Below are 25,958 nucleotides of genomic sequence, written 5' to 3'. Positions count from 1 at the left end.
AAACAATTGCATGACTCTTTAGGATTGAACTAATTATTTATAAATCACATTCTAAATGTATTAACATAATTCTTTTACAGAAGCTTTGGCTTTTAATAAATGAATATTAAAATCCCATTACGATAAATGGGATAGAAGAATCTTTCTTAAGTGAGTGAGTGAGTATGAGAGGTTTCCTTTCACTTTTTCCACTTACTGGGTCAGCCCTAAGGCTTTTTCTTTATAAGCCTTGAAATATATTGCTTCTTTTGTTCCAAATTTCAAAATTAAAACTATAAAGTGTAAATTCTTTCTTACAGAAAACCATGACCTAACATGCATATATCAGTTAGGATGCAGTAAAAGTACTCCTAGGTCTGATGGGAGTTTCCAAATCCCAGGGGTTTAGTCGCATTTTTCTGACCAAAAAGTACTTGAAATAAGACAAAAGACAATATTTTGTAGGTTGCAAGTCCCAGATCTCGTTTATTTATAAAGCAATAAATATTAGAAGCACAAATAAATTGCACGGGTGTGTAAACAAACTGTACAATGACTGAAGAGTTCGGGAAGGTTTGCCAGAAGACTCCAAGAAGCATATTGTCGTCATCCTGAGTGGGAAGTAAATTGAGGAGGGAGTGCTTAGAAGCACTTGCGGTGTACAATGGATGGACCAGCCTCATCATACTCCTGTTTGCTGATCCACATCTGCTGGAAGGTGGACAGAGATGCTAGAATGGAGCCACCAATCCAGACAGAGTACTTGCGTTCAGGAGGAGCAATGATCTAGGATAAAGAAAAGCAACAAAATCCTCATTTCTGAACAGTGAATCCATATTGCAATGTTACATGCCAGTAGATATTTCCACAAGAAAGTAAAGAACATTTCTATAATGGTATTGATCTTCAGCAGCTCTTAAAATACATGTAATGTATTAAAAAAATCTGTAATCATATTTTCTTCTCTTCTAACCAAGAAAATTATTCTGATTAAATGGAATTTCTGCTCATCTGCCCATCAGCTCTAGATCTCATTTTTGAGTTGTTCCCACATCCCAGTTTAATGAAGCTGACATTGTCTCCACCTTTATCCACCATTTATAACACAGGGTCAAGTTCCTTACCTTGATCTTCATAGTGCTAGGAGCCAGGGCAGTGATTTCTTTCTGCATGCGGTCAGCGATGCCAGGGTACATTGTTGTACCACCCGAGAGGACGTTGTTAGCATAGAGGTCCTTGCGGATATCAATATCACACTTCATGATGCTGTTATAGGTAGTTTCATGGATACCAGCAGATTCCATACCTTGAGGAAAAAAAGACAGTAGGCCAGTGAATTATACAAGAGGTCTCCATTAAATGAAACATTGGCATTCCTGATCATTGTTAACATGAACTTTTTTGGCCTTTTTCTTGTAAAAATGTTTCCTGGTTATAAAGTGTTACAGAAAAATATTTAAAAAAGAGAATTACAAAACTAATTTAGGAAGTGAACATTACTTGTTAGAAAAGGTAAGAATCATAATGCATGTGCAAAGGCAAGAGACTCAAAATATAACAAGTAAGATAACAAGTAGACATGTGAGATAAACTCATTTAGTAAATGTCAGTGGAAGAAGGGTATCAAGAACAGAAAACGTGACTATTGGTTTACATCAGTCTCACTGAAAGTACTAGCTGAATATAGTAAAGACAGCAAATGAAGACAATAAAAATAGTTGAAGTAGAACTAAAGAAGATAATAGTAACTTCTTCAGTCTACTCAAAATGTAGTCTATACCACTCAGAATCATCAAGGCAAGACATAAGCGTCACACGGAATTAAGATATTCGTACTTGATGGTAAGAAAAAAGAAACAAGAAGCAAGTGGTTGTAGGTTGCATTCCAATTTGTTAATTTTAACAGGTGCTTCCTGAAAGGGCAGACACTGGATCCACAGTAAGAAGTCAGCTGATGAACAACTGCATGTACTACTTGGGACTCAAGAGTGTAACATTTGCTGCATCTGTCAGCTGCGTGCACGATCAGCAAGGCTTACCATCTCGACCATGGCAATGTTAATTAGAGTGTATATAAATACACTCACACCTTCACTCCATGTCCTTCCCCTCTCTGACACTTCACTTCTTCATGGAAATAGATACTGTTTCGAGTGTAAGCCTTACAAATACAGCTCTGAAGGCTATTCTTGCCATCAGTGACACAGAATCATAAAATGTCTTGAGCTGGAAGGGACCCATAAAGATCATGGAGTCCAACTCCTTAATGATGGTATTGTAACTGTATGTTTTATCATTAAAAAACTGGGACCCTAAAACTTGATCTAAACCTTGCAGCAAGAGCCTGGAACTCAGCTAATTACCAGATGAGCTCACATCAAGCCCATCTTACAGGAACCAAATGATCTAAATTATTATTCATTCATGTCGGATTTTGTGCCAAATTTAGGTAAGCAGGAAGAGGAGCAGGGCACCTTCCAAATCTTCTAATTCATTCATACCTCCTACGGAAAGGAGAATTTCCTGGAACACTTACCAATGAAGGATGGCTGGAATAAGGTTTCAGGGCAGCGGAAACGTTCGTTACCAATTGTGATCACTTGACCATCAGGCAATTCATAGCTCTTTTCCAGAGAGGAGGAAGAGGCAGCAGTGGCCATTTCATTCTCAAAGTCCAGTGCAACATAGCACAGTTTCTCTTTGATGTCACGGACAATCTCACGTTCCGCTGTGGATACAGGAGAATCAAATCAAGCTTTGGATAAGCACAACACTAGAGAAGATGGTGGGCCAAGAGAGACGTGAGGGTTTTCACAGCAGAGAAAAGATGAAGGACTGACCTGTTGTCACAAAGGAGTAGCCACGCTCCGTGAGGATCTTCATGAGGTAGTCAGTGAGATCCCTGCCAGCCAGATCCAGACGCATGATGGCATGAGGCAAGGCATACCCTTCGTAGATAGGCACATTGTGGGTGACACCATCGCCAGAGTCAAGGACAATACCTGGGAGAGAAATGTCAGAGAGCAGCTGCAGTCACCTAGAGAATGCTTAGAGCCCTTACACACTGGACGCAGCAAGAAACACAACAAAATAAAGGATTTTTCAGGCAGTATAAAGTAGCATAATTCTTTTTCAGTCACAAAGATCTTTCCAATTCTTTCTGCCTTTGCTTGCCTGGACATTTGTGAGGGGTGTGAATCTTCACACAGAATAGTTGCTCCACACATATATATATGGATAATCCATAAAACCTGCCTTCCACTACTACTATACTGAGCAGTAAGAATATTTGCAATAGTGATTGTCTTGGTCTGATAATGGGCATCTTTGGTCCAGTCTAAACCCTTAAACTGGTGTAACACTTTTGTGACTGCAGTATCCCTACAGGAATGTCTCCTCATTTGCACCACAACAAGCAGTGGGACAGCCAGTTCCATGGTGCCTCTCCAAAAGCAAGGCAAATTGTCTGTGGAAAGAACAATGTGGACCTATTTTGTACTGGCTTTTATGCTACTGTTGTCATTAATTGCCATAAACCAAAAAGACCTATTTTTCTGTAAATTTAGTGTGTTTTCCTATTTAGAATGGAAAGGAAGGAGAGTTCCTGAAAGGAAACAGAATCTAAACGGTGTTTATTTGTTTTACCTGTTGTACGACCAGAAGCATACAAGGAGAGGACAGCCTGGATTGCCACGTACATAGCAGGTACGTTGAAGGTCTCAAACATGATCTGGGTCATCTTTTCACGATTAGCTTTAGGGTTCAAGGGGGCTTCTGTGAGCAAAGTAGGGTGTTCCTCAGGGGCCACACGGAGTTCATTGTAGAAAGTGTGGTGCCAGATCTTTTCCATATCATCCCAGTTGGTGATGATGCCGTGTTCAATTGGGTATTTCAAAGTAAGGATACCTCTTTTGCTCTGAGCTTCATCACCCACATAGGAATCTTTTTGACCCATACCAACCATAACACCCTAAGAGAAGAAAAAACAGAAAAGCATTATTTGAGGAAAACGACATCACAGAGTCCAAACAAATACATCACAGACAGCTGGCCTGAGGCTGAGTCAGGAGAGGTTTAGGCTGGATATTAGAAAAAGGTTCTTCACCCAGAGGGTGATTGGGCACTGAGCAGGCTCCCCATGGAAGGAGTCACAGCACCAGCCCTGACAGGATTCAAGCAGAATTTGGGCAACTGTCTGAGGCATATGGTGTGACTCCCATGTAGGACCAGGAATTGGACTTGTTGATTCTTGTTTGTCCCTTCCAAGTCAGGATATTCTATGATTCTACAATTCTAACTGTCTTATTTTCAAGAAAGGTACTAGCAGTCACACTCCTGAAAAGATGTTTGTGAAAATAAATTTAACATTATTAAAATATTATGTCAACAGAATCTGAGGTGTTCTCATAAAATCTTTTTTTTTCCTTCCATGAGATTAATAAATTTTCCCCCATTTATAATACACCTCTTATATTCATATTCTTTTTTCTTATTTGTTTCTTTCTGATTTTCAAAAATTTGACTGAAAGTAAACTGCACAATATCATGAGCAGGAAAAGGAGTTTGTAAACAGGACAATACAACTGATCAGATACTTCATATTACTTTGCAACCTTAGCAGTAATTTATCCAGGATAAAAAAAAAAAAAATAAAAAAAAATAAAAGTACAAATTGTAAATGTTTTCATTTAAAAACCCATTTTTATGGAGTCTTCTGCCTCTGAATTTACCTGGTGCCTCGGGCGACCGACGATGGACGGGAAAACGGCCCTGGGGGCATCGTCCCCGGCAAAGCCCGCCTTGACCAGCCCCGAGCCATTGTCGCACACCAGCGCGGTGGTTTCCTCGTCGTCGCACATCTTCGGGAGGAAGCACGAACCTGGAAAACAGCAGGGCGGCCGGCTCAGAGCCCCGCGGGCAGCCCCTCCGCGCCCTCCCGCCCGCCATCCCAGGGAGCGCGGCCGGCTCGCTGAGGCGGGAGCGGAGCGGGAAATTCGAGCTGTCCCGGAGGATGCTCCACGGCTCTAAACGGGATCCGTCAGCCGCCGGCTCCTCCGCGCTCCAAAAGCCGCCCCAGCTTGCAAAATGCTCCATGAGGGCGTCATTAGCGGATCCCTCTGGCCGCAGATCGAGAAGGGAGGGAAAGCTTTTTAAATCGCAGAGATGTGTCCGGCCCGGAGCGCGTCGCGGGCGGTGTCCCCGGCAGGAGCAGCGCCAGCCGGGAGCAGCACGGCCCCGGCCCCGGCCGCGCCTGCACGACCGGCGGTGCCTCCCGTCCATCCCTCCCGTGCGCTCCATCCCGCCCCGTCCCGTCCCGTCCCGTCCCGTCCCACCCAAAGGCTCCCGGCCCGCCCCTCGGCGCTGCGCTACTCACCAGACCAGCACCGGCGGCGGGGGCGCAGCGGAGGAGACCCGGGCTGCTGGCTCGGCGGAGACGCCCCGATTTATACCCGCCGAGGGGCAGCGCGGTGCGGGGCCCGGCGGGCCGGGGCAGCCACCTTCTCCTTATTTGGTCGCTGCCGCGGCCCCGAGCGGCCGCGCAGCCATGAATGGAGCCGGGCCAGCCCCGGCCGCCCGGCCCATGTAAGGCAGGCGCGGGGCAGCGCGGCCCCGGCCGCCGCATGGCCAAATAGGGAGCCCAGCGCAGCCCCCGGGGGTCAGCGCCGGCGGGCAGGGGCTGCGAGGGGCCGGGCAGGGGCCGGGAAGGGGCCGCAGCCCCGCTCGGCCCCCGCGGTCAGCAGCCGCCCGTGCCCGGCCAGGTGCGGCGCCGCCAACTCGCGATGCTCGGGCTTGGCGGAGGGTGCGAGGGAAGCCGCACGGGCGTTCTCTCTCCCGGGTTTTCATTTTTCCACCGAAAATAAAAGGCCAGTCGAGCTTCTGTTCAACCAACGAGTGATGAGGTTACTTCGGTGCCAACAACTGAGGCTCCTCTCTTGCGTGGGGGCGGCATCTGCTCTCCTGTGCTGCCTTAGGAAGGAGCAGTGCACACTCAATTTCTTTTAAACTTTGATGAGCACATCCTGTAAAAATCACCCTTTTCTCTGCTTTTGGCTGACATCTATAGCGCAAAATGGGATGTGCTCACTTATGTTACTATGCATATACTTAAACTCTTCTTTGCTCTTTTAATGCACACCAGATCAGTAAGGGATAGTGATATGTCTAGGGCAGAGAACGAGATATGGAAATAGCTTGGACAAAACCCAGCTATGGTATTAATGTAATGTGACAGTTGTTTTCCTGCTCAGTTGTTGAAACATCCACATTGATAATTTGTTGCAGCGGTGGAACCTTGAAAATCCGTGTGTCTTCAGGACTTTTTTTTTTGTTTGTTAAAAATAGAAAGACTGGAGAGGCATCCCTTGAGTGGGTTTGGCCTGGTATGTGAAAGCAGAGATTGTCAACTCATGTCCCAGAGAAACTCATTATAATGTGGAGTGCAGTGTCCTCCAGGAGCTCATCTTGTAAAGTGCCCCGTGTCTGCCGGTGAAGCAATGCTGGGATGCAGTGGGGAGAACTGAGGTTTGGGACAGGAGGGGATGGTGAGATTCAAAGCCAAGAGAGGAACACTCAAGTGGATCAGCTGCTTAAACACAGGTCCAGTTTATGAGATGCCTTACAAAGGCTGGCAGACATCACATGGATGTATACATCTTAAATTAAGTGGAAGGAAAGAGCTTGTGAATGCTACACAACCTGAAGTCGGGGGCTTTGAGAAGTGTTTGGGGAAGAGCAATCTGCATGGTGGTTTAGCTCTGACAAAGCACAAACAACTGGAAATCCCTATTTGTTTCTAAACAATATCCAAAGGGGGCGTCAGAGACCCCGAGACTTTGATTTCTTCTGAAATCAGAGATTGTGGCATCAGTTTCCTTGTTTCTAGCACAATTAATGAGGTGGTTAGCTCCACCCCAACCCCAGTTTATCTTGGGTTTGTGCTAAATTACAATCACAGCTCTGAAAGAGATGGTAGCAGCAAAGTTCTTGGATAAGCTCCTGCTTTACTTTAAGTGCTGCAAGGAAAGAGAACCTGTTCCAGGTGAGACACCATTTTTGTACAGAGTTTTGTATGTTTATTTAATACATCAGTATATATAAATATATATGCCCATATATATTTTATATGCACGTATTTATCTGTGTGTATATGTCTTTATTTATATATTGCTTTTTTATTTTTCTTAGCTACCTAAGAAAGGCTGTGTAGGACTGTGAAATGCAGTGACCTCAAAAGGTCAAAGCAGCAAAACGTTGTGATTCAATGCCTCTGCTCTGGACAAGCTTTGGCTCTTTGTTTGCTTTGTCTTGATGGAAAATCAACCAAAATCAATACTGGTGGGATAAGGCCCCCGAGAATTTGTTTATCTAAAGAATATGTTTATCTAAATTGATCAAGCCCACGTAACAGACACTTGGAAATGCTTTGGTGATAGTGATGCTTGTTTATACAAGAATTCATACAGATGCAAGGATTTCTAAGCATATACACCCTGGTACAGAGCAATTTTTCAAAGAAAAAAATATCACCATATGCTGCTTTCAATTTGAAAAAGTCAGCATATTTTACCCGATGGTAAGTTGCCATATATAGTTTAAATCTGCTTATTTTTTTCCCTAGCACATCTTTTCTACAGAAACCATATAATGTGAGGGATTGACCACCTTTGCCAGCACTAAGATTAGTTTACAGTGTTATCTCAGCTGTTGCTTGGTTCAGAGGTGTTGCAGTATTTACATAGAAGTCCACTGCTGATAGCTGCATTGAATTCCTCCCCAATCAGACTCTCTCTGACACATCCTACATTCCCTCTGGCTAGGGAGAGACAGACTCTCCTGAAACTGAGACAGAGCCAGCTCTCACTGAAAAAAATCTATGAAACAGTTTGTATTTTCTTGTTTACTGCCAAACTAAATTTTTGTTTTCTGCACTATTTCCTCAAGTTTTACATTTCTAATCCAGCAGGACTCACAGTTAGCATCCTGGTCCATTTGAGAACTCATCAGTCCACACACCAACTCACTCCCATATATTGCAAGGTCAAATGAAAAGGGCACCACACAACATACATAATTCCAAAATATCATTTCCTTCCTTGTAGCCACTTGAAAATTGCCCAGCTAAAGTTATTCCTTGGGCCAAAATAATTCTGCTTTCTGCAATGAAGTGTCATCACAGGCTTGAGTAAACCAGAGAAGGAAAAACCTACTGAAGTATGTTATGCAATGTCATCTACAGGAATAACACTCCAGCAGCTCTGGCTGACCAGGGCTCCCACATGCTGTGTACATTTCTCATGACTTGGCTGTTGGGAGTGACCCCAGGGACAGGGGAAACACAGGCAGTGCAGGGTGCTGGAGAGCACACAGATCTGCGTGGACGTGATCTGCATGTCCCCAGAACAGCCTGAGCACACAGGAGCATGAAGCCTCAATCTGTGTGATTATTAATAGGAGAGAAAAATTAAATACATGTATGTCTGTGTACATATATATAGAGAGATGTGTATATATATATATATATATAGATATATATAGGAGACACATGGATATGGGCAATACTGGATGTGTTGTTCAACCAACAAGACACTGTTGTGGCTGCAGCCAAAATGAGAACATGAGTCCTTACCTCTGCATGGTAAAAATGTGAACAAAAGCAAACACATTGTGATCTTGTGAGGCCTAGAAATCCTCACAATTGCTATTCAGCTTTTGACTAAAATAAAATACAACAGCTTAAAAATATAGCCATGATTCTTTAAAAGCTTTAAAGCCTAGAACACTTATTACAACAGCCTTCAGATTATTTACAGTATTTAGCAATGCATTCAGAAATTGCAAATGTGTAGAATCGGGTCCTCTCTGTATTTTTAACTCAGCCTTTCAGTTTATTATGTTTTTTCTGTAAATTTCCCAATAAAATCAACAAATTTTTCATAATATACCAAACAATCTTATATACAGTATATCCTGACCTATCAGATTCTACAGCAACTTCTCACTTAAAATCTGGTCTTTCTAAATCCAATGGATGTTGACATATAAAATCTGTCCTAGCACAGAGCCAAATGTTACCTCTCTTAAGCCTCAGGCCAGTGTAGTCTTTGAAAGAAACTTAACATTTTCAAGAAAAAGAAGCAAATGCCATTCTGACAGGCTTTCTATTGTCTCTTTTGTCTCACAACAGCTGTTTGGAGCTATATGGTCTTTAGAAATATAGGCAGCATTGCAGCAGAGTCTTGTTGATGGGCAGAAGTCCTGATGAGATAAGAATGCCAAACATGCAATATATGATGAAAATCACTGTCATGAAGGAGTCACTGTCACGAAGGAGCCATGTGTTGTTATCAATGTCTGTGCAGTTATGAATCTCCCTGTGAATGCAGACATACCAGGAGAAGCCAGAGAAGACAGTTCTGCAGTCACCACAAATCTGAAATTATTCCCTATGAAACTATTGAAGTCTTGAACCTTCCAAGTGAGAAATCTTTCTCCTAGAAGAGTCTCCCAGTTTAATAATTACATTATCTGGTAAAATTTCCAGAGAATTCACTGGGTGTTCCCTTTTCTTAGTTATGTCTCATCCACCCCAGTACTAGCCCATGTTTCATGCCTTATATATTCCTTGTCTGCTCAGCATTTAAACCCTTCACATAATTGCAGGCGCTTATCATCTCCCTGCCAGTCTCTCTCACTCACTCATGTGCTGCTGCACTTCTATAATTAACCTAAAACATCTTAAGTGTGCGCTGAAAGGGTGAAATGATGGGGTGGGCGCTGGGAGTCAGACGTGCAGCTGAAACCTCTTGTCACAAAGCCACGGGCAGCCTACGGGGAGGTGAGAGCCAGTCAAAGAGTTTGTTCTTCTGAGTCTCTCACTCTCCAGGGGTACTATTTGCCAAATGTCAGTTCCAAAGAAAGGATGGGATTCTTACACCCATCCTGCAGCTTTCCTGTGAGGAAAAGCTGAGAGAATTGGGAGTGCTCAGCCTGGAAAAAGGAAGGCTTGGGGGTGACCTAATGGTGGCCTTCCAGTACCTGCAAGTAGCCTACAAGAAAAATGGAGAGGGACTTCTTAAAAGGACCTGGAGTGACAGGACAGGGGGGAATGGCTTCAAATTGAAAGATACTATATTTAGATTAGACATTAGGAAGAAATTATTTTAATTTGAAACTAAAGGACCCTGAATCTACCAGCTGCTCCAAAGTAAGGTGAGAGCATCCAGATTGTTTCTCAGCTGCCTTTTCGTTCTCCAGAATCAGACAGATGTCTCTTGATTACTACAAAAGCAGCAATTTCACAGTCTTTTTTAATTGGATTCTGACTAAAGAATTACCCTTTAATAGGGAAAACCATCAAATACTTGCTTTTCTCTTAACCTTTTTACATGCATTTGGTTGTACTGTGTGTGAAAGCAGGAGGACCAGCATTTCTTAATCTGCATAGGCTAAGGAGAGAAGGAAGTGATGCTTTACAGATGAGAGCTTCAGCAGGACAGTGGAAGTCACAGTGGAAATCAGCAGTTTCTGTAAGAATTGAATCCAGCTCCTGAAGACCAGTTCTGCCATTGAATAAGAAGCACTCCATTGCTCTCAGATATGAGTACATAAGATTTTCAGAATCTGTGGTGTATGCAGAGAGTTGGCTTTGCCACAATTCACAGATACATCTTTCTGAAGAAAAGTTGTGTTCCAAGACCCATGGATCCTGCTGGAGCTATAAGGAACACAAAGATATTTGATGAGTCTCATAAAATTGTGATGGTTCCCACATATAATTTTGCTAAGCTGTAAGATGATTTAGATAAAAAAAATCTCAGTTATTAATAGAGGGTGTAGCTGCCCTGTGTTACATGGAGTTGAAGAAAGTGGATTCAGGTGTAGAACTGGATGATGCAGAGACCGGCTTGGAACTTTCTGTAAAAATTATTTATCTTGCTAAAAAACCAAACCTCCATCAAAATACATTTACCCCAGAAGTTTGTTACTCCATTTTTCAAAGAATGCTCCCAAATCAGGTCATTTTACTTTCATACAATTTTTAAAAATCCAGAAAGCTACAGATTTACTTTGCAGAAAAACCCTATATGAATTGCAAAGAAAAAATTTTTTTGATGGGAACTATTTTTTTCCAAATTTTGTTTCTAAGTATTTTGATATTTTTGTCCCCCAGACAAATTCAGTAGAAAAATTATTTTTGTCTCACTGTTTTCAAAAGATGAAAAATTAATAATAAAGAATATTAATTAATTAATAATTAACATAACAGCTTCAGTTCCCTTGAAAACTGAACAATTAGCAATTAAGCAACTGGCTACAAGATTGAAGAAGCTTCCATAATGTTACCTTATAAAGAGAGTCTATGTAATAGAAAACCAAAATCTTATAAGAGCAAACTGATATATTGTATATTGTATTTTATGTAAATTCAAATATTTTATATTGTGGTTGCATACCATGTTACAAATGCAAATTTTATTCAACTTTTCCCATTTTTTCTCCTTATGCCTAGTAAGAGAGAGAGAAAGATTGAGACAGAAAGCATAATTCAAAAATCTACACTTACCAGGGAAGGAATGGTTATGTAATATGGGTTCCATTTCCTGAATTTTCACTCAGCCACTGGATCACGAATTTTGCTTTCGCAGGGAACTGATAATATGGCTGCATTTTTTGTGCAGGTAGGCTTAGGCTTTTTACCAGATTTTATCAATAGTTACTTGCATAGTCTGTTTAATAAAGAGCACCCAAATATTTACAAAATCCATGTCCTACAGTGAGCTGTCTTCAGTAATGCAATCTTAATTCCAATCCAGAATTTCCATAATATATTCAGTACAACTAATAAGAATCCATAGCAGACTGACATTTTTCATTTTACCAATAAAATATATGTGCAACATTTTAACAGTACTGACAGACTTTTAACATCTCAGACAGCAATTATTGAGTTACTCCTATTGAGTACCTACAGGCTAAGAAAACCAATACCACAACAAAAAATCAGAGTGAAATGAGAATAGCAAAACCACATTTTAAATCATTATAAAATGCTTGGTGATGGAAACAATCCCAGTGGACTAAGAGGGGATTACATTCAGGGTTTAATAATTTTCTAAATAGTATTCTAGAATGACAGTGGGAAATATTTTCTACCAGTACTTATTTTGTCACTTATTTATTCAAAGTCCCAACTACAGAAAAAAATAAGTCAGGGTGTCCTTCATTTTTCTTGCTAAAACGCCCTGTTTTATACAAGACTAAGCATTTGCCAAGATTTCATTAACATGATAGAAAACATGGCATTTCTGAGTTAATTGTAGAACAGAAAACTGGATTTCCAAGGTATTGGAATACTTTATTCAAGGTACTGTCGTCCTTAACATAGGAAGATATGTTACTGGCTCATCAAACTTAATAATTATTTATGCTTGCTACAAAGGTATCCAAAATACAAATTTCAATTAGTATTTTGTATGAAGTTGTCCAATATGTACTGCAGGTAGAATTTGTAGACACCAGTAAGAGAATTTTCCATTTAAAATGCTGTTAGTCATAGCTAAAATTTCTATTGATTGTCATTCATCCAGTAAAGAATTGACTAACAGGAGCTATTCTAAGCTTGGGAACAATGATCCATTGCAGGTGGGGGTTTGAATAATTGCAAAACTCTGGGAAACTTCTGGGAAAAAAGGTTAAAAGGTTAAAAATTGAAAGGTTAAATGCCTATTCAAGGAGCAGGTAATCTACCTAAAAATCTCAGTAATTCAAGATCAGAGAAAGTACCAGATGGAAATCAGTAAAATCTCACTGGCAAAAGTTCATCATTTAAGTCATTTGGGGAAAGTGTTGCTGAAAACATGGTTTTAATAGATTGCCTTAAGCATAGTAGATGTTCAGGGGAAAAAAGGAAAGGTCAATTCAATGGTTCATGAAGCAATTATTTCCCCATAAAATGTTTTTGAAAATAATATACATAGTACAACCAAAGGCAGGGACCACAAGGAAAATCTAAATACTTTGCAAAATGGTATCTAAACTACCAGGTTGCCCTCAGAGGAAAGGCTGTCATGATGAGCATTTGTTTCCCAGTGCCAAATGTCTTGTCTTGGATTGTACTGTCCTCATGACGTAGCTTGACATGAAAAAAAAATTCAAATATATCATACTGCATTTCAAAATGAGATAAAATGGCCTTAAAACAAATGATTCAGCAAAAAGCAGTAAAAAAGAGCAGTTTCTTGCAGAGGGTTCCAAGCCATCTCACGTATTGCAGGTGGAACCAAGACACCTATGCCAATTCTCTAGACTCCTGCTGAGTGAGAGGCAGCTAAGAATTAGGTGTGCAGCACCCCCAGCCTTCCTTACATTTAGCACAATACACCTATTTTTCTGAAAGCAACAATTAAAATCTATGATGCTTTCAAAAAAGATATGATTTTTAAGCTAAAGGCCTTAAATACAAGAATCTCTCCTGAAATGTAAATTCTGTTAAAGCTTTTGGAAACTGAAAAGAAATACTTTGTAAGACTCATCTTCATTGGTTCCTTTTTGTGTCATTCATGGTCAAGCTGATTCCCAGTGAGGACCCTAGGACAGCTCAGATGGAAGCTATCTAAATGGCTGCTGTCAGAATTAAACAATTAAACCATTGCACTCAGAAGGCAGGTTCTAAGTACTCTGGTCCAAGAAAAATGGGAATTAACTCCAGGAAATTCAGAAGCATGATATGTTTGAGAGAAAATCTTTAGAAGAAAGCTTAAGGAGTTCATAAAAACTGCACTAAAATTCTTTATTGTCCCTCGCTGAATTTATTTGCTTTGGAATATGTCCAAGAAGAATCATTTAGGTGTATTTCTTTCCTATCAAATTAAGAAGGACACAACAACTATTTATAGCTATGTAGAAGGCATAAATGCCCAAGGATAAAGAAATATTTGTTTGGTAGAAATATAACTAGCATGTTTACTCTGGTCATTAAATATTAATTACTGTGTAGCCTACAAAACTGTTAATTTAGGTTGTCACCTTGAAAGGATACTGGGAGAGTTCAAACCACAGCAGAAACTGGACTATTCCTGTTGAACTAAGCAGCTGACATATTATTGTGCTGAGTCAATTTCCGTAACACCAGGAAGAAGATGCATTTCCATACAAGCAGGAAATAAATTCAAGATTAAATAAGTAATAGGATGAATATTGAAAATATAATGTCTAAATATACTCTGAAAATTCCTGTTGGCCTGGGAGCATATACACTAGGAAGTTTACATACAAACTAAATGAGTTCTCAAAGCCTGAACATTAAGAGAAAAAGATAGAATATGCACTATAATTACATTCTTGGGCTAGCTAACAGCCTGTCTCTGTCCTACAGTCAGTAGTTCTCTGGCTCTTCAGAGGTCTTCTGGTCTGATATAACTATGATGTTCATGCTTCTTAGTGAATTTTACATTCCCAAAACTCCTGTGAGGCTTCCATGCATAAAGCAATGAGGTACAGGTTAAATGATTTATTGATAAAAAAATTGTTTATCAACCCAAAAAATAGGAAAAAATCTTCTTGGAAGTACCACTCCAGTGTTTTAAACATCAGTCCTACAGTCCTCAAATTTTCTAAATATCCCCCATTCCTTCGAGTGTTTTGTGGCATGCAGTTTTGCAGATGACTTTAACATGACGGCATAATTGTCAGCTTGAGGAAACTCCTTTGCTCAGCCATGTTTTCCAAGCTGATCTTCTTGAAAGCCCTGGAAAGTACTGCTGGTTTCAGCAGCTATACCCACCTGAAGCCAAAGAGCAGTAAGATTCTGCCTTCAATTATTAATAAAAAGGAAATTAAATACTGGAGGCCTTACCTTTAGGAAAATTATCTCTGCATTATTCAAATAAAAAAAAAATCTTGAGCACAGAAACACAAGGGGTTGAAAATCACAGCTTAACATATATTCTTGGTTTACCTCCTAGTTCTGGAACTGTTGGGAGAATGTAGTTGGATATAAAAATCTCACTGCTAGCAAAACAACCTGTATGATATCATGAGAGATTAATTACTTAGCATGGAAAAAAACATGTGAGATAGGTGAACTCTAAAAGGAAGACTGAAGAAATTATCCTAGAAATTTGAGTAAAGGAAAAGAATGTTAGAAAAGGTAAATTCTGTGGGGTCCAAGTGAGATGCAAGGACCAAAGGGGGTGCACAGGACAATCCGCTGGGGTGCAGGAAGAACATATTCATTGTACCATTATTAGATAAGATAAAAATATTTTTAAATTGTGTTTGTTTAATCTTTATCTCATTCACTCTCCAATTTTTTTTTAATAGGTTTTATAGTGTACAGAATGTGTTATTACAGTAGCACTCATACATAAGTTATACATTAATAAATACACATAGATTGGATGTGCTCGCTTAAAATTTTTACTGACAGAGGTGTGCAATCAAAAAAGTTTGGAGACCACCAGCGTTGGAACATTTAATGCTGGAAGCCCATTCCAACTAGGAAACAATAAACAATAGGATGTAGTCCAAAAATCTGATCAAGGATGGCTGAACAAGAAAACTTAATAACATAAGGTTTAACAGACTGTGATCCAAAAAACACAACAAAAAACCAAAGCACCACAACACAAAACAAAATGCAAAAACCCCTCAAGACATACTCAGCACAAGGAATTCTACAATTGCTATGTCAGGCATAAAAGCAGCTTTTTTAAATATAAAAGGGACTTTAACAAAGTAAAGTGTGTCATGGTGAAGGTAGAAAATATAATGAAGGAAAAATAAAATCTATTAAAAATCTCAAATTAAAAGAGGATGCAAATTACAATGAACTAAACAAAAAGCCAGAAATATAGGAAAAATAGAGGAAAGACTTAAAGAGACTAAAGATGGATAGCATATTAAGACTGAAAGGGAAGGGAAAAGAATGGAGGCTATTCTAATTGACATTCAAATCTGTCTTGATTGGTGGGTTCCAAAACTCATTGCAATCCAAAAGTTTTTGAGCAATTACCTACTAATTTTTAATTTGAGGGAGATGGAGAGGGAAGAGCAAATTAAAGAGGTGCTCACAGAGATCACTCAGCATCCTAATTCCCAGTCTCCGTCTCCCAAATGCTCCTGGGGCCCTGGGCCACAGACACAGCCTTGACACGTTGGTGCCCATGGGTGTGTAAATAACTGGGAGTGTGACAGAAGTGACACAAAGAGCCAGCCAGCTGCTGCTCCAGTGCTCCCAAGCAGCACCTGCTAGGCTTGAGTAGCTAAAAGATGTTTGTACATTGGAGGTTCCATTTTACCAGCCAGTGCAGTCGCTGTTGGAAGTCACACAGCAACATTTGTGATTGAGAAGGAGATCTAATTACAAGATTGATTTTTGCAGAGCAAAAATTAACACATACAGGTATTTCAAAATATCTGATTTTTCAGAAGTTTTTCTCAATTCTGTTCAATCATTATGGAGCTATAAAAGAGGGAGAAAAGAGAAAATAGCTGAGTCATCCTGTCTGTGCTAAATAAGTCAAACAAAAAATATGCTTTCATTCCAGCACTTAAAAACCAACCTACAGGGAGTCCCTCACATGAACCACATACAAAGTTTAGGTTTTGAGTTTGGATGTACTTATTTCTCTTATTTTTAATATCAAAAACACATACTGCGCCCAATCTAAATCTCATATTTCCACCTGATGTGTTAACATGAATGTTAGATGAATGTTTAATGTCTAAGTTTTATCTGTCTGCTCTGCCCTAGCAGAATTCACAGCTCCCATGTTAATATGCAGGGGAAGTTAAATGTTTCAGAGAACAGAATCAGCAAAAAAAAAAAACCCCAGTGAATCAGCATTGTGTATTCTCTGGTCCTATCCTCTAAAATATTAAATTTCTCCTGTGTATCATCACCCAATTCAGCATAAGATGATGCTTGAAGGTTGAGGCTAAATGAGGACAAGGGTATTTCTGAAATACCATTCATCTTCAAAGCTTAGATGCTCTTTTTTGCCAGTTTTCAGTATTCACAGCCTGACACCACTTCCTAAAGGCTAAAAATGCATCAGTTATGGTCAACTTTATTTTCCAAAGGTTTTTTAATTGCAGTAGCTTTTTCATAAATAGCTTATTCTCGAATAGTGTATGTAATCCTTCTGTTTTCCTACTGAGGTAGAAATATATGTCACTGCCTCTCAGAGCCAAGTTCAAGGCAGTTCTAGCTCTTACAAGAGTAATTATGGATAGCTGTACACAGGATTGAATCTCTCACTATACCCTGATGATTAAGTGCATCATCAAAAAGAGGTAATATTTGAGATATCAAGAGAGATATTTGGGGGTTGTTTCTCTATCCTTCCCTTTCAGTAGTTAAAAAGTAACTGCATTACATAAATACTGAAAACAGCCTTGGAGATGGTTCTCTAAGCTGTCGGCAGGAGAAGATGGACTCTGGTTTCCTCAGGCATTTTCCTGTACCCTTCTTCACCACAGAGTTTTCCAAAGGTCCTGCAGAACAAGAGGGTACATTAATCTCCACATATGAAAAGCTCTGGAATAGGTTTGAATAAAATTAAAGTCTGAAGCATCACACCCAAAGCACATCCCTGTAGTGATACCAAAACCCCTGCTGAAGAGAATATTTGCAGTCATTTAACTTTACATAACCACTAAGAGAAACAATCCCTTCTTTAGATTCTTGACTTTGTAGGCATGGTATACTTTCACTGAATTGTCTTTGCAAAAAGTCTTCAGGGAGACTTAAAGAAGGAAGCTGAAATTCAGAAGTGACATCATATAGCACCATAATGCTTTTTCCTCAGTGAGGTTTGGGTCTTTACTTTCACCAATATTACTGTCACAGTAATATGTGTGTTTCCACAACCATGTTGAAGGTAAGTACCATTCCTGGGTGCATTGTTTTCCTCTAAATCTTTCAACAACATCTCATCAGCCCTATAACCTCATTCTTTCTGTTACATTCAAGTCTACCTCCATCTTGGCTGCCCTATCCTCCGGTTTTCAATTGTTTCTAATTAATTAGGTTTTGACACTGAGTTCAAAACCTGATAAATGCATATAGATCTACCTTTTCCAAGTAAGCCACCTTCTGAAAGTACACGGTATCATTACTCAGTTTCACTTCCATTGTATATTTTAGGAGACAAAACCTCTGGATTGTTAAGGTTTCTGTGACATGCTCAAGAGAAAGGTTGCTCATACCTGAAAAACAAGGATTAACAGAGTAAACTCTGAAATGCACCAGCCTGCAGCTGAGAGGTGCTGTGATGCAGAGCTGCCTGCCCTGCCTGGCACAGGAGCTGCCCACTGCAGGCACCGTGAGCACGCTGCCTCCCCAGCAACGCTGCGCGCTCCAGCGACACTTTGCTTCCTTCATCAGCTCCTGCTGAGCCAAGGGACGAGAAAGGAATCCAGGGAGGGCACACAGGGCTGCACCTATGGGCCAGCCGAGAAACACCAGCAAAATAAGGCATGAGGCAAAATAATCTCCGTGATATGCAGATGGCAGTGGTTTCTGCCATCTGAACCACTGACATGGAAAAGAAGGGTTGATTTGGACTGTGAGTGCCTATAGAGATGTATAGATAGACCTCTTTCATCTGATTTTTTTTTTTTTTTTTTGAGCGAGGGAGTGACAGATATTTTCAGCCAAGGAAGACCTGTTTCCTCTATTTAACAAAAGCCTAATTTAAAAAATACCAAGTCATACATGCCTTTTGGGCTTTCCTCCTGAGGAAGAAAGGAAAATACCAGAGTCACTTTAATGAGTAGCATTCTAGAGCAGAAGGACTTAGATGCAAACTTTTAACACAGCTCTACAGAGATAAGTTTCAATGTCCCTTCAGTGCATGATAAAATATTGCTATAGATGAAGAATAAAATTAATATATGGAAGACAATACATTTGGAATATAATACGTTATTAAAATCCCAAGAATAAGACTATGGCTAGTCCGTAAAGCTCAGAACATTGCAGGCTGACAGCATTGCTTATTTTCTGGCTTAACAAGGAATAGGTTGCACACAACCAACCAGTAGCAGGTTAATTAAGTTTGCATATCTGCTGGTTCTTTTCATTATCACCTACTCCCTGTGATGAGCTTCGAGACTATGTGCTTTATTTAACGGATCCATCAAGCCTATTATCCACTAAGAATATTAACAGCTATCTCCCCAATGACTGAGATGTGTTGTGGGCTGTCACAGTATTTTATTTCTGCCTTGCTCATTCTTTCAGCAGACAGGAAAATTGCAGATATATTTATGATAACACCACACAATTGAAAACACAACCTGTTGTTTTCTGATGGTCTTGTGAGAGGTCCAAAAACTAAATAAACCTAAAAAAAGGATGCAATGGAAAAATAAAGCATCATATCTAAAATACTGAGACATTTCTCAATGTTTCCTTTTTAATAATTCATAATTGAGATTTCATGGTAAAAATACAAGCTTCTTTTAAAATTAGAATCCAAGAACTCTGTACACTCTTGGTTATCAGATGACTGCTGTTAACTAGTTATATGATGTACAAGGTGATAAAGGGGTTAAACATCAAGGAGAGAGAAAGAGAAGCAAAAGTTGGGGTAGTAAAAAGTAGTATTTCTCAGTCTAATGAGAGATAGATAGCTGGATATGGTACAGTATTATTGAGTTAAACAGATTGCTGCAATTCAGATGTTAATGAAATACATGAACAACACACAGGGGGCACCTCTTTAAAATCATGACAAAGTAAACAGTGACATGAAAAATAAGAGTATCTCTGGGTGTAGGGGCAACATACACAGTTCCATTTCTTCAGACAAGTTCTGCTTATAAAGCATTTAAATATGATCAGAAAGAATGCTTTCTTGAACAGTATAGCTTTACCTAGAGTGTGTTGCTCGTGGGCAAATTTCATAGCAATCACACTGATCATACTAACACAATCACAAAATCTAACATGCTAATCTAACTAACATACTAATGCAGTTTTCATCATTCCTGTTAATGAAAATGGACCAAAGAAGGGCTCAAAGATCAGAAGGTGTGGATTAACTAGCTGAATTTTTAGTGCCTTATGATGTCATACTGTAAAGTACACAAATTTATCAATTATGAGTAAAACCAGAAAAATATATGGGAAACAGCCTTCCTTACCTTGACAGCACAGATTAATGGCTTTCTAAATGATCCAGTGGGTATTCACCAAAGCAGGAAATCAATGTTTGTCACCCTGCTGTCTCCTCTTGTGTCACCCGAACACCACCAACCCCACTGTAGCCAAAACACAGCCATGCCACAGGCACAGGTGTGGTCCCAGCAAGTGGCCCATGCCTCAGGAGGGCTGCAGGGGACGGAGGGACTTCTGTGGTCAGCAAATGTCTCTCAGGAACTGAGGGGTCCTGAGCCTGACATTCCCCAACACTCACACCTGTAAACCAGCAACCATGGCAGGAAATATCTTTGTGCTGGCTCATGGAATCCCAGCTGGTGGCTGGGCTATCTGGAGCTGCTGGGCAAGGACAGAAGGGTGCAGATGTCACCAGCATCAGCCAGAGACTGCCCATCCCAAGAGGCATCGATGGCTGCCCTGGTTAGACCCCTGTATGTCACTTGTTCTGAAGAGCTGAAGATGCAGCTTCCAGCCTCAGCTATGGTTTGGCAGAGGCATTTCAGTGAATACAGTAAGTTTCTTCTGATCTCAGCTACAAAAACATGAGGCAAGGAAACTAAAAACAGACACTAATGCATGTGCATGCTGTGTTTTGATTAGTGAAAACTTCTGGAGGAGAGACATGGCACACCTGAAGATATTAAAAACTAGTCCCTCCATTCCTTCCGTGACAGGAATAGAAAAATAAAGAGGACTAGAAAAATTTTGCAGTGATCTTACAGAAAACTTCACAGTGATCACTGTGAAACAGCATATTCGTCATGTCATTCACATGGCATGAATCAGGTGAGGTTTAGATTGGACATTGGAAAAATGTTCTTCCCCCAGAGGGTGGTTGGGCACTGGAGCAGGCTGCCCAGGGAAGGGGTCACAGCACCAAACCTGACAGAGCTCAAGAAATGTTTGGAAAATGCTCTCAGGCACAGGGTGAGCCTTGGGGATGGTGCTGTGCAGGGCCAGGAGCTGGACTCAGTGACCCTTTCAACCCAAATATTCTGTGATTCTGTGATTTTGGTACAGGCATACCAAAGAAACAGGAAACAAACAGGAAGCAACCAGACAGGGAGGAAAACATGTCCCAAAAACCCTATGTGAAAGTTTCTGTTTTTATTCATCATACAAGCACTTCCTCAAATCCTCCATTTAACTTGTCTTTGCCATCATTTTGCTAGATGACAAGAACATTCTATGGCTTCCAGGGAATGTTCAGTCTGTATTTTTGTTAGCACATTTGGTAATTTTTTAAAGGCATTTAACAAATGCTTTTGTATAGACAGCTTTTTTATAATTCAACAATGTTTATGCTTCAGAAAATTCTGTTAAAATTCACTTAGACTATATTAAATCACATCGGAGTGAAATGCTGTAAGATATTCTAAGTAACTCTCTTCTTGTGGAGATATCTCAAAGAAAGTCTCTGCCACAAAATGAGTTGAGCATTTAGTTTAACAAAACATCTTATAGTCAATGTAAATAGATGTTGATTTGAACAATGTCAACATTTTTTTTTCACAGTGTATATGAAGAAGTCAGGTTTTTTCCATAAATTTATTCCATCACTGAAGTTGCAAAACAAATATTTTTGTTGAAAATCTAAGTATATGGATGTCATGATATTCACAGTGAAAATGCTGCTGGCAAGCCTGACAGCTTGTCAGCTGAAATTTTAAACACACAGTCAACTTAAGCAAAAGAACAAATTAAAATAAAGAAAATGTACCGGACACAGCAAAATAATGGCACTGTACCTTCAGTCTCATAATTCCTGAACAGGCCCTTAACACTAATTTGGAGATGGTCTGAATTTTTTTCTGCCCATCGAAAACAAACAAAACCTTCACTTTGAATATGTACCCAGAGAAAAAAAAATTGCAAATTGGTGCTTAATTTCTGATTGCTTTTCCAAAACAATTAAATAGCTAATTAAATCTGTCTTCAAAGTTCTCAGTTATGAATATATTTACGATGTCCCAATCTGGCTTCAAGCTCGAACAAGAGAAGAAAGTACAGTCTGTTTTGTTCTATTGGGTGAGGGGGTTCCCTATTTTAAACAGATTTGACAAGGGCATCTGAAATGGTGATAGTAAAAGAAATTAATGAAAACATTATGAACACATTCAAGTCTTTTCTCAGAATTACCCAAAAGATTGTTAGAAATAATTGTTCCTTGTCTTCAAGATTGCTGATTTGAAAAGATTCTGATACCCATAACAGCATAGGGGTAGATCTGAAAGGAAAAACCCCTATCCAAACCAAAACTTTTGTGAATACAACAGCATGTAAACATCAAAATCAAAATCCATAACCTGAAAATCTGCACATATCTCCTACCTAATGCAACAGGGTTGTGTGGCTTAGGAGAGACTTTGATGTGCATGGCTGACATTGAGTCAGGCAGTGGCAGTTTGACACTTTAGTGTTACAGTTGCACTTATAAACCCTATACAGATTTCTGCTTATGAACAAATTCTTTCTTTTTTCACACTAATCTCTCAGAGACTCACCTTGCAAGGTTAAGCTTATGTCTTTCCCTTCAACTGCGAGTTGAATGTGGCCCTACCTAGAGTGCAAAAGTCTGTAAAACCCATTCAGCAAAGTTTCCAAGCTGAGAAGTTCCTATCAAGAGCAAACTGAGGCAGAAGGCAGAGGGGAGGGGAAGATTCCCATTAAGGCTTTTCTGGTTGGCTTGAGGATGAGAGCTGGCTCTGCAGGCATCAGTGTGAAAACAGTAGCAAACACAGTTGCCTTTGCTTCTCAAAGGAGAAAAGTAGCCTAAGGTGCAGACAGGTGCCAGCTGGGAAAATATTTTATCAAAGCAGATGTATTTATAGCTCATTTACAAGATGTTGCCAGAAGAAACAAGGAGCTGTTGTTACATTCATAAATTAATGCTAAACCACTGAGGTACACATGTAGCTCACTGCTACACATTATTGGGCATCTCCTCTTGCTGTGCTTATGGCATATTATGCACCTCTGATCTAATGGTCTCACCAGCTTGTACCTATTGCGTTTCAGGTCCCAGTTACTCACACCCATGCAACCCCTTATGAAAAGGTTTGGGTAGCAATTTTTAGGACAAATTTATATATGGGTAAATTTGGCATCTTTCTCTAAGGTCTAGGAGAATCAAGATAAATAGTTTTGATCAAAAACCTCATTAGCCTGGGTGAAACATGCTTTCCTCTAGTACTCTCCTTTGCTGGCAGAATTCCAAAATGTAAGAGAGGGATTGCCTTCTCTTGCCTTCTTCACATGCTAGAGAAGCATTAGCAATAACAATAACTTGCATTGGCCCTTTATTCCACTGTATTCATTTTGGAACACTGTAAGGCATAATTTCTAAATGTAATAAAATAAATGCAAATAGAATAACTTTAAACTTGCAGGAAAAAACCCTTTTATGTTGTTTAAATTGAAAGGCTTTTTGCATATTTACATAAGAAGAAAGCATATTCACTCAGTTCCTTAAAATGAAATAGTATCAAAAAGCTGGTTTAAAATAATAATTTACAAAATAGGCTTTAAGTTATACTTAGATAAACTCTCAGGCTTTATATGGGCAAAACTGAACACATTTGTGATAACAGTAAGACATTCTCTTTAGAATCAGCTTGATATAAATTTACCACTACAGAAGGTATGCATGTGTACTTGCACTGATATTTGTGTTTCAACGGATAAAAATTTAAAGCCTTAAACCTGCTGTGTTTGCTCAGTATTTGTTTCCAGCGTACGGTGGCTGTCTCAGCTCAGAGTTCCAGCAGGTACTGAGCACTGGGATGAGTCAGGAGCAGCAGCTGTGCTCGGTGTCTGCTCTCATTGCGCAGCTCAGACTGACAGAGCGCCAGTGGGGGAGCGCTGCGGGAGCAGGGAGCAGTCCGGGACAACTGTCCCACCACTGAGGCATCTGTGCATGCAGGAACAAGATTAGCTCATAGCACATTAGAGATCAAATGAGATAAAGGACTGAGCCTGTGAAAATTTCTTAGCGTTTCTTAGCTCTGAGTAAAACTAGCAGGTGCCTCAAACATGGACAGAGTGGACAAGGAAATAAACAGTATGATACTACATCTCTTACCAGGACAGGAAGGCAGGGCTTTCAGGACAATTCCAATAGCTTGAACTTTATGAAGGTCATAGTGAATCACCCACTTCTGCAAAGAGATAGGCCATTTTCCAAAACTGGGGCACAAGCGGTAGTGCAGGAATGGTTCAATATTCAAACATATTTGACCAGAGCTGGTCATATTTTGATGTTTTTATTTGGTGTGAAACTCCAAATTTTAAATTCCTTTCACTGCTAATTGGATCAACAAACAAAACAAAACAACAGAAATTTTGAACAATCAATTGTGTTGGGGTGTTTTTTTTTTTTGGTGTGGGTGGGTTTTTTTGTTTGATTGGTTGATTTTTTTTTTTTTGTTTGCCTATGGTGTTTTTCAATATTGCACCTTTTACTTTCTATTTCATCCCTTGACTTCCTAAAAATGTATAATTCATGGAAGGGAAAAGAAATGTACTTTTCCCTTCTATTAATTATACAAGGAAGGTGCTTGAACAGTTTCTATTTGTTGTTTGTTTTTAAACAAATGCCCAACAAATTGCAACATAATTGCAATATTTTGGGAAAAGCATCACTTTGGGAAAACTGTCTTCAAGTCTAGAACCCCATTATTTTTGAAAACAATATCCCACAGGAGTTTCCAAAGAATGTAATTTATTTTCTGGTTGAAAACCCATAGCTCATCACTTAAAGTTTATGTAATATATGTGTTGCAATAGTTCAGATACAAAGTTATACTACAGACTTGAACTGGAAGCCACGGGTTCTGGCCTTGCTCTTCACAAGATTTCTCACGACTACACATCAAGAGAGATAAGAGAATCCAGATCAATACACAGTAGGCTATCAGTAAAAAAACAGTCTGCAAAATAAGGACTCAAAATTTTCTCGAAGGTGAATATGTAGCATTCTCCTCTAGAATCTGTATGAAACCACAGAACTCCTAATAGAAATTTAGTAAATATTTTAATTTTAAAATTACTATCAAAGAATAGTAATTTTCAGAATATCTTTCTCATATGCAAAACCACTATCTCTTCTTATCTTAAATTTAGTGATTCTTAGGTTTAATTCAGAGCTATACAGATGCAATATTTGGATTTGCATGAGTTCTCTTCAAATTTAGATCATACATTACATTACATATTTACAATAGAGCAGTTTTTTTTATTTAACCCTGATCACATTTCCAGGGGTTGTCAGTGACAGACAGCAAGAAAACCTTTCCACAGTTGGACTTTTTTTCATCCCAGTTAGTGCTGCTCCAGTGCTCTTGAATGTGTCCTCAGCAGAGGAAGATTATCGGTGAGTCGATTTCTCCCCTCTCTGACTCAGCCTGCAAAACACGGTCGCACTTTAGAAAACAGGTATTGCCCAATAGGACATGGCTGCTGCTGCCAAAATTCAATCTGAAAAAATAGGGCAAGCTTAAACTGCTGTGGCCTATGGTCAGAAACAGAATCTTTGTGCCTCTGTACTGAGCTTCTCCCTGCCCACTCCTGCTGCCCCTGAACTACTTCCTTTCTTCCTTTACAGCAGCTAAGACACGTTCTGTCCCTAAGGACTGTCCCATCTAAAAATAAGTGCTCTTGACACACAAGAGATGTCAGACTAGCACAGCAGGATGCTGAAGCGTCTCTAGATGTGTAGCAGGGCTTCTCTTACAGTGGGTTGCAGCAATTTAGGAATTCACACTTGATAAATGCAATACGGGCGGCTTCTTTTTATCTCTTGCAAATGGTGCCA

General features: G+C 39.8%; 1 protein-coding gene across 1 annotated transcript; it reads right to left on the bottom strand.

Annotated features, from left to right (window-relative positions):
- Positions 1-436: 436 nt before the first annotated feature.
- Positions 437-5,441, bottom strand: ACTC1 (actin alpha cardiac muscle 1). Its single transcript, XM_058806367.1, has 7 exons — positions 5,354-5,441; positions 4,710-4,858; positions 3,625-3,949; positions 2,820-2,981; positions 2,516-2,707; positions 1,104-1,285; positions 437-765 (listed from the first exon to the last, which is right to left on the bottom strand). The coding sequence occupies exons 2-7, from the start codon at positions 4,836-4,838 to the stop codon at positions 622-624; spliced, it is 1,134 nt and encodes a 377-aa protein (XP_058662350.1). The 5' UTR covers positions 4,839-4,858; positions 5,354-5,441; the 3' UTR covers positions 437-621.
- Between the last annotated feature and the right edge of the window lie 20,517 nt (positions 5,442-25,958).

Source organism: Ammospiza caudacuta, chromosome 6 (assembly GCF_027887145.1).
Source record: "Ammospiza caudacuta isolate bAmmCau1 chromosome 6, bAmmCau1.pri, whole genome shotgun sequence".
Taxonomy (NCBI): domain Eukaryota; kingdom Metazoa; phylum Chordata; class Aves; order Passeriformes; family Passerellidae; genus Ammospiza; species Ammospiza caudacuta.
The sequence above is the reverse complement of the archived record's forward strand: the minus strand, read 5'-3'. Positions and strand labels throughout refer to the sequence as shown.